The 12298-nt window shown below is 48.2% G+C and overlaps 1 protein-coding gene across 1 annotated transcript; it reads left to right on the top strand.

Moving 5' to 3' along the window:
* The first annotated feature begins 816 nt into the window (after positions 1-816).
* Positions 817-10555, top strand: ITM2A (integral membrane protein 2A). The gene is made up of 6 exons (XM_005488211.3): positions 817-977; positions 4521-4652; positions 4874-5062; positions 6118-6228; positions 7302-7452; positions 9472-10555. Exons 1-6 carry the CDS (start codon positions 894-896, stop codon positions 9558-9560), a joined length of 756 nt encoding a protein of 251 aa, XP_005488268.1. The 5' UTR covers positions 817-893; the 3' UTR covers positions 9561-10555.
* Positions 10556-12298: the final 1743 nt, after the last annotated feature.

Below are 12298 nucleotides of genomic sequence, written 5' to 3'. Positions count from 1 at the left end.
CTTGAGGACAAAAAGGACAAGGAGCTTAGCTGGAGAGGGTTCAGCAGAGGCCACAAAGAGGATGAGGGATCTGGAGCATCTCTCTGATGAGGAGAGGCTGTGGGAGCTGGGCTTGGTTAGTCTGGAGAAGAGAAGGTTGCAAGGGATCTCTTCAATCCACACCAATATCTCTGAGGGGTGCCAGGGGATGCTGCCAGGCTCTGCTTAGCGGTGCCAGTGACAGGACAAGGAGCAACAGCCATTAACTAAACCACAAGAAGTTCCACCTCAACGTGAGGAAGAAATCCTTTCCATGGCAGGGGCAGAGCACTGGGACAGGAGTCCAGGGAGCCCCAGGAGGGGCTGAGGGGGCTCAGCCTGGAGAAAAGGAGGCTCGGGGGGGAACCTTGTAGCTCTGCACAGCTCCTGAAAGGAGGGGACAGCCAGGGGGTCGGGCTGTGCTCCCAGGGAACAGGGGCAGGAGAGGAAATGGTCTCAGGCTGGGCCAGGGGAGGTTCAGGTTGGAGAGCAGCAGGAATTTCTCCATGGGAAGGACATTGGAAGGGGCTGCCCAGGGGGGTGGTGGATTCCTCATCCCTGGAGGGGCCCAAGGAAGGACGGGAAGTGGCACTCAGTGCTCTGGGCTGGGGACAAGGTGGGGATCGGTCACAGGCTGAACTTCATGGTTTCGGAAGCCTTTCCCAGCCTCCCTAATCCCGACTCTCCATGTTGGAACCCGCTCCCGGCGCCTGAGGGGAGCTACGGGGGAACGGAGCCGTGTGAGGGCGCGGCCGGCAGGGGGCGCTCCCGGCGGTGCCCGCGGGCGGGGCTGGGGGCGTGGCCACTGCAAACCCCGCCCCACCCTCCGCGCTGTCCCCGCTGCCGCTCCGGGACGCGGCAGCAGCACTGGCGCCATGGTGAAGATCGCCTTCAACTCGCCCTTCGCTCTCAAGGATGAGCCCAAAAAGGAGGCGGCCGAGGCGCTTGTGGCCGACAAGGTGCGGGCACAGGGGTGTCCCGGCCGGCGGCGGCGGCGGGAGGAGCGGGGCGGTGTGAGGGGGGGCGCGAGCAGACGGAGCCGCCGCCATTTTCTCGCGGCCGGGGGAGACGGCGGCGGCCGCGGGGCTCTCGCTCGTGTGGCGGCCGCCCCGCCGCGCTCTGCCCGCGGCTGAGGGACCGACTGCCCTGAGCCTTGAGCGGCCGCGGGGCCCTGGTGCCGCGGTGCCGTCCCGCTCCGCAGCCCTGTCGCGGTGCGATGTCCCGTGACACCCCCGGGCCAGCGCCGGCACCGGGTGTTTATGTCGAGCTGGGCCCGTGCCAGCGCCGCGTTTCCTGACGGCGCTTTAAAGCTCCCGGCTCGGCCCTGGGCCGGCCGGGGAAGCGCAGGCAGAGCCCCCCCGGCGCGGGCAGCGCTCGCTGGGCCGGCGCCTCCCAGGCAAACAAAGCGGGCTGAGGCTCGTCCTCCGCTCCCGGCGGCGCTCGGAGCCTCCCGGCAGCTGCGGTGAGGCGTCGGTGTCGCGCTTAAATTAAGAAACCTGCCATAAAGGGTTTTAAATAGAAACCCAGGCGAGCACCCTGTGGTTGGCTTTTCCTTCCCAGCGAGCTGCGCGTCGCTGGCTCGAGTGGAACTTTCCCAATTTGTGGGAATTTTGTTTTGAAGGTGTCTTGCGTTTTAGGCAGATGGAGAAGAAGCTCAGCCTGTAGGTAAATACATCAGTGGCTCTAGACGGGGAAAATGGCATGGGCTGAGTTTATTTGTAATAGGAGAGTAAGAAAATTTTAGAAACAACAAGACTTGTGGAGTTGGACTGTCGTTCTATTTTTTTTTTTTCCCTTCTAAGCTGTAATCAGGAAAGCAGCTTCCCTCCCAGCCTACACAGGCTCACCTGAAATAGCCTTCCTTTGGAAGGGGAAAGGATGCAGAGTGATTTTCTTGCTCAGTGCACTCGTCTGAGCTGTCAGTTTGATGCGTGCACATTTAATACAGTAGCATTCAATTACAGGATCAAAAGGAGAGAAAGTGGGAAAACAAGGTAGATAAAGGATTTAAAATTTGGAGATGTCATTAGCCTGGCCAGTTTCTTGAGGACAAACTCCTCAGCTATTCCCGAGGCAACTGGTTATACATATATTTACTAGCCCTGTACTGTGAAAGTTCTGACTGGAATAGTTCTAATAAGCACACCCCTTTTTTCTGTTCTCATGAGAGCTGCTCCTCTCAATTTGGAATATTCTCTGTGTGTGCACACACATACGTGGGTTTTTAACAACTCTTCACTCTGACTTCAGGGCTTGGAGTTGCATATAAACATCAAGTTCATCATTTTACTCCAAGACAAACTTGTTGGAGTGGTTGTTAATGTCTTCTTTAGCTGGAATATTTGTGCAGAGCAAATAAGCTTAAAGGTTAATGTTGGCTGAAACAGCACAATAAAAGTCCCCTGGAGTATCTGCAGCAAACCCTTGAGCTTGCAGGATATTCTCCCTGCAGGTTCTTCGGGGCTGTCAGCAGGGTTAAAACAAGTGATTTTTCTCCTTGTCTCTTATCCCTCATTTGCTTTGCTTGTTCCAGCTTTGAGCTGCATTTTCTTTGTAGGTTTTTGATGACTTTTGCTTGTTACTTTTGTGCAGAGGTTTTGTAACCTGCTCGAGCAAAATCTTGCTATTGTGTTCTCTCAGCAGCTCTGACAACTCTTCCCTCTCAGGTTCAGCTGCCCACATTGCTGCTTAATATGCTCAAGTGCCTTTGCTTTGTTTGAAATAGGTGTAGTGCAAGTGTAGCTAATTAGATGTCGACATCAGCCCTGCGCTGGGATGGCTGCAGTGCCAGAACTGGTGCAGACTGGTGTGTTCAAGTAGGGACAGGCTGGATGAGTAAGGTGCTCCAAGGTGGAGGTGAGGGTGGGAGAACGTGGAGAGAACAGAATTAATCTCCATCTTACAGCTGCTTAACCCTGAAAAGGGATTTTCACGCAGTGCCACAGCAATGTGGCATCACTCTGACTTGAAACCAGGGTTTGGCTTAGGTTTCTGTAGTTGGTTTCTTTTTTAACAAATGCTTCACATGCCAATTGTAGCAGCTTGTGTCCTGCTGAACCAACATTTTTGTGTTTGGAGGATGCGCGAGCGGAATGTGGGAGTATTGACTTTCACAAAACAGCTTGGGGTTTGTTTCAGCACTTGCATAACTGATGGCTTTGACTTTTATGCTGCTGCATCTTGCTGAGCTTGGGAATATTGCAGCCCTGGTGATAATGCTGGCGCTTGTTGGGAACACAGGTCACTAAATGTGTTGTGTTCTGCAGGACCCAAATAAAGAAAGGCCATGGAAGCTGCTGTGCCCAGCCCAGCCACTGATTCTGGGAACACCTCAAAGGAAAAGATCTTTTACTGTGAAACCCGATTTTCTTCCTTCCTGGCTGGGACAAAGAGCAGATCTTGAAAGCAAGCTATTAAATCCTGGAGTCAGGAATCATTAAAGGGACATTCTTGACCAAATATAGGGGTTATCTAAACATTTTGGGTTTGGTGGTTGTTTTTGTGTTTTGTTTTTTCCTTTTAAAGACTCAAGCCCAGTGTGTGGTTCCAGGAGGGAATGTCTCTTCTGATTGTTTGCTATTTGACAGCACTTCTGCTGTTCTCTTCACTTTGCTTGCAGCTGGAAGTCTGGGAAGGTGCTGCAGGAGCTCTGGAAGGTTAAATTTTCCTTTCAGACACCACCTCTGCCTTTGCAGTGAGGATTGCACAACTTCCCACCACCGGGAGAGTAGTTTCCTATGGGTGCAGTCATCTTTTGTTTGAGAGAACATTGGGTGGGGGAAAACAAGCTGCTGAGCTAAAGAGAGAAGTTCCAGGCTGTTAGAAACAAAACTTCCTGAGATTTGGGTAGGAGAAAAGTTATTTTGAGGCTGCAAGGTAGGATGTGCCACGGGGACTTGTTTTTATTTGGCATAACTGGAAGCTGTGTTAAGCTGACGAGTCGTTTTCCTTCATAATGGACTTGGCTTGTGCATATTAGAAGTTCCAAAAGCTGGTAACTCGTGTCAGTTGTCTGTTCCCCAGCCAAGAGCCAAAGTTGCATCTTGGCTTCTTCTGCTAATCCAGCTTTGGGAGGAAAAGTGATGTTAATGCACGTGACAGCGAGAGGAGGAGGGGAAGAGGCTTTTGGGAAGAAGCCTGAAGACACTGTGTGCCTTTAATGACCTTGATGTACAAATCCTGCCTTTTGTACTACAGTGTGGCTGCAGCACAGGGTCTTTTGTTACAGTTATTTAAGTTTTGTGCATCTCAAATAGTTTCTGGACAAAGGCTTGTCTAGAAAACATCCTCTAACTCAGAAAATACTCTTGGTGCTGTTTGAAAACTTATCTTAATCTGATGCAGTAATGTTTCATGTGAGTGTTTTATTTTATGATGCTGACCTGTAATTCCCACACCTAGAAGAAATAGGAGACAGTGGATCAAAGTGAAACAGTTGATAAGAACTTTCTTTAAATCCAGAGCAGCTGCCCTTTCTCAGTTCTCCCCTTCTTTATTTAAAGGACCCAGAAGTTGCCACACACAGGGGTGAAAACTCATCTGGAAGATGTCTCTTGACTCTGCTGGGCCTGGCCTTCATCTTGGCAGGAGTTGTTGTGGGTGGAGCCTGCATCTACAAGTACTTCATGCCAAAGGTAATCTGAGAGTTCCTTTTTATTTAAACAGCATTGGTTAAAAGAAGTATAAATGGATTATCACTAGACTGGAAAGATGAGGGGAAAGAAGGATGATGAGGACACGCCGAGTGTGTGTCCTTTCGGTGTGCCAGAGCTGCGCTCAGTCTCAGCAGCAAGGTGAACGTTGGCTGTGTGGTGCTGGAGCTGCTGTGTGATTCCCTGCCCTTGCTGTGTCCCAGCACAAGGTGTACCGTGGGGAGATGTGCTACTTTGAGAACGAGGCGCGGGAGCGCGCGGTGGAGCCGTACTTCCTGCCCATCGCCGAGGAGGCCGACATCCGCGAGGACGACAACATCGCCATCATCGACGTGCCCGTGCCCAAGTTCTCCGACAGCGACCCGGCCGCCATCGTGCACGACTTCGACAGGGTCAGTGCAGGGGCGCCCGCGGCTCCGGGCTCGGCTCCGGGCTCGGCTCGGGGCTGCAGAGCTCACGGCAGCACAGGCTGCTCCGTGGGGTTAAGCGTGGCAGAGCTGTGACCCTGTGACCTCTGCAACAGAGGGATTAACTCTGCTCGGGTGGTGCATCACTGTGGGCAGGAGCTCTGAGTTGTTTCCCAGAAAATGCATCTCAGTGCTGTGCAGCGCTGTTGTTGCCCATGGGATATCTGAAAGTGCCACTTGCTGTTGGATAAAGAATCCCATGTCAATGGAGAACATCATAAATGTGAGTTAAGGGACTAAGGACTCAGTAAAACATCACAGCAAAATGTAGAATTGCAGACACGTGTCAGTCTTGGAGAAGGGCATTGAAAAATCACTTCAAGCAGCTGAAACCTAGAACCTGACAGTGCTGTGGTAATTTCTGTATGGAGTTGCATGGAGTTCCTTTAAAGCAAAAAGGAGAGCGTGGCTTTCATTTGACTTTTCTATCAAAGCTGTGTTGATAGTGTTAACATTATCCCCAGTCAGCTGTAAAAGCTCTCGGAGGTTGGTTGTAAATCCAGCCTTGGCAATGCAGCTAGAATAAACAGATAATTCTACTTGCTACAGTTCTTGTGCTCAGTGGCAATGCTGATGAGATTTTTGTAGGGACTAAGACTTTTCCTGAAGAACTATTTAAAGGGAATCATTGTTTATCAGCAGCTGGATACCTTTTGTTTGCACTGTGCTTAATTAGACCTTTTCAATTATGAGATCATACTCCTAAATACTTCCTCTGTGTTAGTACAAACTGTACTCCTTTACAATTATGGCAGAAGCTGCTTTTATATTCAACTTTCTCTTATCTAGGAAAGTTTTTTAAGCTATTGCTGGTTTGCCAAAGTGGTATCAGTTCAGTTCTTACACTGGGCACTTCCTGAATGCATCACCTTTGTAGTAGCTGTGAGTGATCTCCAACCTTTTTAGGTTGCCTTGCTCCTGGTGGAATTGTGTTCTAATCAAAGGTCCCCTGACTAATTAAAAACTTGTTTTTAAAACAGCTTTTGACAGCGTATCTGGACCTGCAGCTGGGGAACTGCTACGTGATCCCGCTGAACACTTCCATAGTCATGCCTCCAAGGAATCTGATGGATCTCTTTGCCAAGCTGGCGGTATGTGGGAGCTTTGCTGCTGGGTTCTGCTGACAGCCTGCCTTTGCTGAGAGTGCTGGGTGCTGCTCCTGAACTCCAGGCCCTTGCTAGAACAGTCCTCCCTCCATCAAAGTCCATAATCCCCCGGCTCAGTCACTGCACTGAAGTTAAGGCCAGCTGTCAGTGTATATTATGTTGAGTAGATTCATGCCTAATGCTCTTATTAATACCTGGCTTTATGAGAGCTGAAAGCAACCAGCAGATAAGGTTAAATTTAGCTGTTAGAAAGGAATTTGATAAAGCTCCAAATATGATTGAAAGCCTAAACCTGAGAGTTACTCTGGGCAAGCTCACTCGCCCCGTGAGGGTTTTGCTGAAAAGAACAATGTGAACTTGTTCCCCAGTTATTGGCACTGCAGTTATGAGATCACCACAAGCATTTGACTCTTCAGTGACTAAAACTGGTGTTTTTCCAAGATGATTTATGGGTCAAGTTGATAGAGCTGGCTGCCGCTTCCCAGTTAAATGCAATACTTGGCTATCATGCATCAAATGGACTTTAAGAAAAAATTATTGGCTCTCTTAACACCTGGTTCTAGAAGCCCCTGGTCTAGTTTTCTTGTTGCATTATTTTTTTATAGCTCCACGAAGATCAGTTTTAAGTGTATGTCCCTGCCACTGATTTTAGGAGTTGGGGGGTAGGAAGCTGTCTCAGCAGTGCTGGGAGCATCTGGTGAAGCCTTTTGTAGTTGCCTTGCATTTTTTATATCAGAATTACATTGCCTCAAACCTGGAGTCTTTCACAATATTTTGCTTCTCTTTTAGCTGCAAACTTTGTGTACAGATAAACCTGACCAGGTTCTATTTACATATGCTTCACATGAGGCTTGCAGAGTTGAGGTTAATTGTGCTTGGTTTGAATGTGACTGCAGCTGTTGGAAATGGCCTCTGTCAGTTTTTAACTTCCCTGGTTGAGCTCAGTGTATGTTGGTATTGAAACTCTGCTGCTTGAATCCCTTCCAAAGCAGAGAGTGAAATGTGTGGTTTGTCCCTTGGTAGCAGCAGTCTGTCCCTTCAGGCTTTGTCTCTTCCAGACTGGCTCCTACCTGCCCCAGACGTACCTGGTGCGTGAGGAGATGGTGGTGACCGAGGAGATCGATAACGTGTCTGACCTGGGCATCTTCATCTACCAGCTCTGTGTGGGCAAAGAGACCTTCAGGCTCCAGCGCAGAGACCAAACCGTGGGTAAGTTCCCCTCAGGAAAAAGCAAGGTATTGTTTAGCTGGGGAAGGGATAAATACTTGAACCTGGGGAGTTCTTAATCTGGGGAATTTCAGTGTTCAGCAGAAGCTGAGGTTACTCCTGGCCCTGCTGGGTATTTCCCTTCCCTTCCTGTCTGAATGTGAACTGTCATTTGAACATGCTGAGAAAGTTTCAGTTACACAATTACAGGTTACATGCCCAAACCAAATTTAAGTCTGTTTCTGTTCTAATTTTTGGTTGAAGTTATAGGTTAGTTTGACCCTAAAATTCATATAATCCATCAGATAATTTGAGTCTCTGTAGGCACAGCTTATTCTGTCCTTGCCCTATCTAAAACTGGGTTACAGGAGCACCAAATAAAAACATTTTCTTCTGCTTTACTTGCTCTGAAAAAAAAAGTAATTGAGCAGTGAACTCCGGGCATGCCAGACTTCCTCTCTGAAAGAGGAAGAGCACTCCAGAGGAACTGCTGAGCTCTGGTTCTTTATTGCCTGTGTGCTCCTGCCACCCCCTGCCAGGGACTGAGCTGAGGTGTCTGCTCTGACTGCTGGGACAGGGCCTGGGGGGCAGAAATCTGACATCATGAATTTTGTTTCACTGTAGCTCAAAGCATTTCATATTTGCTGCTCCCACCAAACACAGTGAGCTAACCCTTTGTCAGTTAGAGCCTTTCAGAATGCAAATGTTTGGTTTGTCAGGACTCTGTGCTCTGGTTTGGCTGCCAAGCTCTTAGGCAAGAGTTTCCTCAGCCCAGTTGCAGCATCGGGAGCTGCATCTGCTGCTTGCTGCACACAACATCCTGTTGTGGATGGAGGCAAGGCTCCCTCTGAGGGAGCAGCAGAGGGGTTCTGTGCAGGGCACATGAAGGAACACTAAACACCCTGCCCTCATGGGAGGCAGAGGCGTGTGACTGCTGTTGTGAGAATGATTTTGGGAACAAGGCTAAATTGACAGCTGCTGAGTCTACAGACAGCTCTGTGAAGAGTGTTTATGATGTTCCCTGAAATCATCCTGCTCTAACATGTTGTTGACATCTTTGCTGCAGAGTAAAAGATTCCTGCAGAGAACTAGTACAAAAGGATTCTGGTAAATGGAAAACGTTTCCTGGTACAGCTGCTGTGCTGTAACTCTCCTTGTTTGCCTGTGGAGGGGAGAGGGTGGGAAATCTGATCCAACTGAGGAGAAAATTGTTCAGGGTCAAGTCTTGCCTTGCCTTCCCCATCTCATTTCCAGCACACAGTGTACGAGCTGTGTCACAGAAATGAGACTGCAATGGATGAGCTCCTGGAACTTCCCTGAAAAAGTCTTTTTATTCTCATTTAGCTAGTGCTGCCTTGGCTCTCAGCTCTTGTGGAGTTTGTGTGTTCTCTTAGATCAAACTGACCTCGGGTGCTGTGTCAGTTCCCTGGAGTTGTAACTTGGAGGTGTGGGAGAAACCCAGGTCAGGCTGTTGGGTGGGCTCTGGAAACTTCACCTGCATCCTGATGCCTTGGCATTGAAGGACAGCCTGGATTTTAGGTGTTTATAAACCAAAGCAGTGCCCTGCTGGGGTTGGGTTAAGAGCTGGTGCTTCTCTTGCTTCATCTGAACAATTCTCTGCTTATTAAACACACTAAATCCTTCTGAATTATTGCAAATGGAAGGGTTGAGGAGAGCAGCTCTTTGATGGTGAGACTGATGTGTTCCTGTCTCTTACTGAGCCCCAGCTGATACAGGTAAACTGCCTGGGTCAGACCCAGTGCTGGCAGGTCCCAAAATAGAGAAAATCACTTTAGTAGTGTTAGGAAGAACCAGAGTGAGGTAAATCCTCCCGAGGTGAAGTGCTCTGCAAATGCACACTGGGTGAGGGATTTGGGGTGGAAAACAGCCCCAGAGCGGGCTCTGGTGGAATTGCTGCCTGGAGGAGCTCAGTGCACTGAATGGTTGTTGTGTCCTGCAGTGGTGGGAGGCTGGGCTGGGGATCCCTTCCCTCACTGAGCCTCTGTCCTCTCTCGTCCCCAGGTGTGCAGAAACGGGCAGCGGAGAACTGTCACTCAATCAGACACTTCGAAAACTCCTTCGTGGTTGAGACAAAGATCTGTCAGCAGTGAAAGGTGACAGATGACAGATGGGAGGTGACCAGGTCACACCTTCTTGGAGAAGTCAGCATTAGACAACGACTTCTGCAGTTAAACCGTGCAGTGATAATCAAAAGCCTTATGCATTTTCTGTGTATTGCTTGTATTTCAGAAGACAAAGTCACCATTTCAGCTTTTGTTGATCCTTGGTATAACTTTTTAGTTGTCTCATGTAAAACTTAAATTTGAGTAAGATTTTTTTAGAAGGCTAATATCAGTTTATCTGTTGAATGTGTTTGATTTAGTGTAATCTGGGAATGGCAGAAAAATATATATATATAAAAATGTTAACCAGTTCCTTGGCTGGAACCAGTTATGTTCACCTTAACTTTCACAGAATGATTAATATTAATAATCTGTGGTTTGCACATCTTGTGTAGTTCTGTAGAATAGCTCTGCACTCCGTATCCTGGCTCAAAAACCTTCCTGATCTGGCTCATTAAAGGTTTATTTTAACGACCATGTGTGCAGCATGTAAAATCCAAGCTCAGTGATCAGAAACCTTTAACACTACCCTGTTTCTTTTTGTGCAATTACTGTATTGAATTCGTATGTATATTTGGAACCTTCCCTGAGCTTTTGTTGAGTTCTTCTCCCTTAGTTTGGTTTTGTGGCATTTAGTTGTTAGATTCTGATAGAGTTGCTCTTAAAGCTTGTCAGTATTTTTGGTTATGACTTGGTTTATCCTGTAACTTCCTATCCAGGGTCTGTTCTGGTATAGCTCACTTGTGAACGTGACTGTAGTTGTAAACTTAAACTACTTGGGCTTATATAAAACTTTTTAGATCAACTTTTTATGAGCAAGTAGCATTACTGCTGCAGTCAGAGCATTGTTCCCTTTTTTTGGAAAGCTGCAGTCTAAAAAGAATGAAGAGTTAGTGTCCTGCAGTTGATAAACTTGAGAGTTTTATTAAGGGACTTTATATTGGCATAAATTCTGCAACCCTATAATAAATGTTTCTCTAAAACGTTGGTGTTTGTGTTGTGTTTGGGGCTCAGAGGTGAGGGGTGATGCTGTGGGCCTGGGACAGTGTGCATTGCTCTTCTCTTACCCCTCTTATTTCTTTTTGAGCTTGTGAAGCTGAATTTCCTCTTCTGCTGCTGTGGAAATGCTTTGTGATGCCATCCAAGCTCGAGGAACAGAAGGAAGAACAGACAGCTCTCTCCAAACAGGAAAACAGGATCCCCAGGGGCAGCTCTGGGGTGTTCACTGCAAGGACAGGGTGTATTTACAATTCATTTGAATATTGCTGGTGATGAGGCTGTGATTGAAGGTTTGCCTGTCCCAAGTGTTGCTGGGTGTTAATGAGGGGCTGTACAGAGGTTAATGAACCCTCAGCTCTCACCCTGAGCTTTGCTGGAAGCTCAGACAGGAGAGTCCTGCCCTGGAAGTGCTGGGGCTCAGAGCTAAAGTGTTCCTGAACCTTTTGTGGCTTTCCTGGAAAGTGCCTGGGATTGTGCAGCTGGAAGGAAATCAGGATTTCTGCACAGAGAACAGGGGAGGGAGAAGTGTCTGTAGGAGTTGCTGCTTTGTCATTGCTTGCAGGAGAAAGGAGAACACAGGAATTTTAGCACAGAAACTAACACAGCTCTTCCCCCAAGGATGTGTCCCAAAGCCAGAGCTTTGACTCTAAAATAAGATGTGTAGGAGAGTATTTCAGTGAAGTATGTAGTGAAATGAAATGCTGTGGAAAGCTCTGATTCCTGTCAGTGTGAGGCAGGTTCCCCTCACTCACAGGTGTGGGGGAGCTTTTCCTCCAGGTTCTGTGTCCTTGGACAAGGGGTGATTTCCTGCTCCTCTGGGTTGGCTGGGGAGATAACCACGATGGGATCATTTAAAGCCTTCAGTGGAAGGACTTGAAGCTGTGTTGGTTGTAGAGAGTAAAAAGCACCTGCTTGTAGCAGTGAGGTTTTATGGAAAATAAAACCCAGGAATTGCTCTTTCCCCAGCTCAGGGTGTCCATGCAGTGGATGCACCTCCAGCCAGGAATGCTGGAGCTGCTTCCACATGGGCTGGAACACTTTCTGTACCTTTGGAACAAAGTGAAGGCAATTCTTTAGGATGTTATTGGATGTTCCAGGCAGGCAGCCAGGGACAGGAGGAACAGATTGTTCTCACCTGCTCTGAGGTGAGCTGGGTTTGGTCCCACATGTGCTCTGCTGGCCTTGTGATCTATCCCTAAGTGTTTTAGGCTGGGGCTGGGTGCCCAAGCCAAAATACTGGAATTTGAAGGTTTTCCTGGGATCTACTAATGCTGTGCTTGGCTTTGAACAGCTCCTGTGTTCAGCTGGGCTATAGGAGCAGGAAGGAGCACGAGTTGGAGTCCTTTGCACCAGTAGATGGCACAGGCAGCAAACACTTGGGTGTAAACTGTGTGTAACTGGTAAAAACTCAGTGTATGCACCCAACACACAGGTTTTCAGCTATTCCACTAAAAAATCCTAAAACTGGTTTGATCAAAGCTTCATCCAGCTGGTGCTCAGTGTCTTTGCTTCATTTTTATCTATGGTAAGGAACATTTTTATACCAGAACTAACCTGTGTAAAACCCTGTTAATATCTGAGTGGAACTGTACTACAGACATGGGTGTGGGGACTGAGGGGGTGACACTGCCGGGATGCAAATGCAAACTCAATTACTGTAAGAGTTTCATTTACATCTGTGTTTACTGCAAAAGCATCCTGTGGGCACGGGACAATCAGCAAGATCT

The sequence above is a fragment of the Zonotrichia albicollis genome, chromosome 14 (assembly GCF_047830755.1).
Source record: "Zonotrichia albicollis isolate bZonAlb1 chromosome 14, bZonAlb1.hap1, whole genome shotgun sequence".
NCBI classification, from domain to species: Eukaryota; Metazoa; Chordata; class Aves; order Passeriformes; family Passerellidae; genus Zonotrichia; species Zonotrichia albicollis.
The sequence above is the reverse complement of the archived record's forward strand: the minus strand, read 5'-3'. Positions and strand labels throughout refer to the sequence as shown.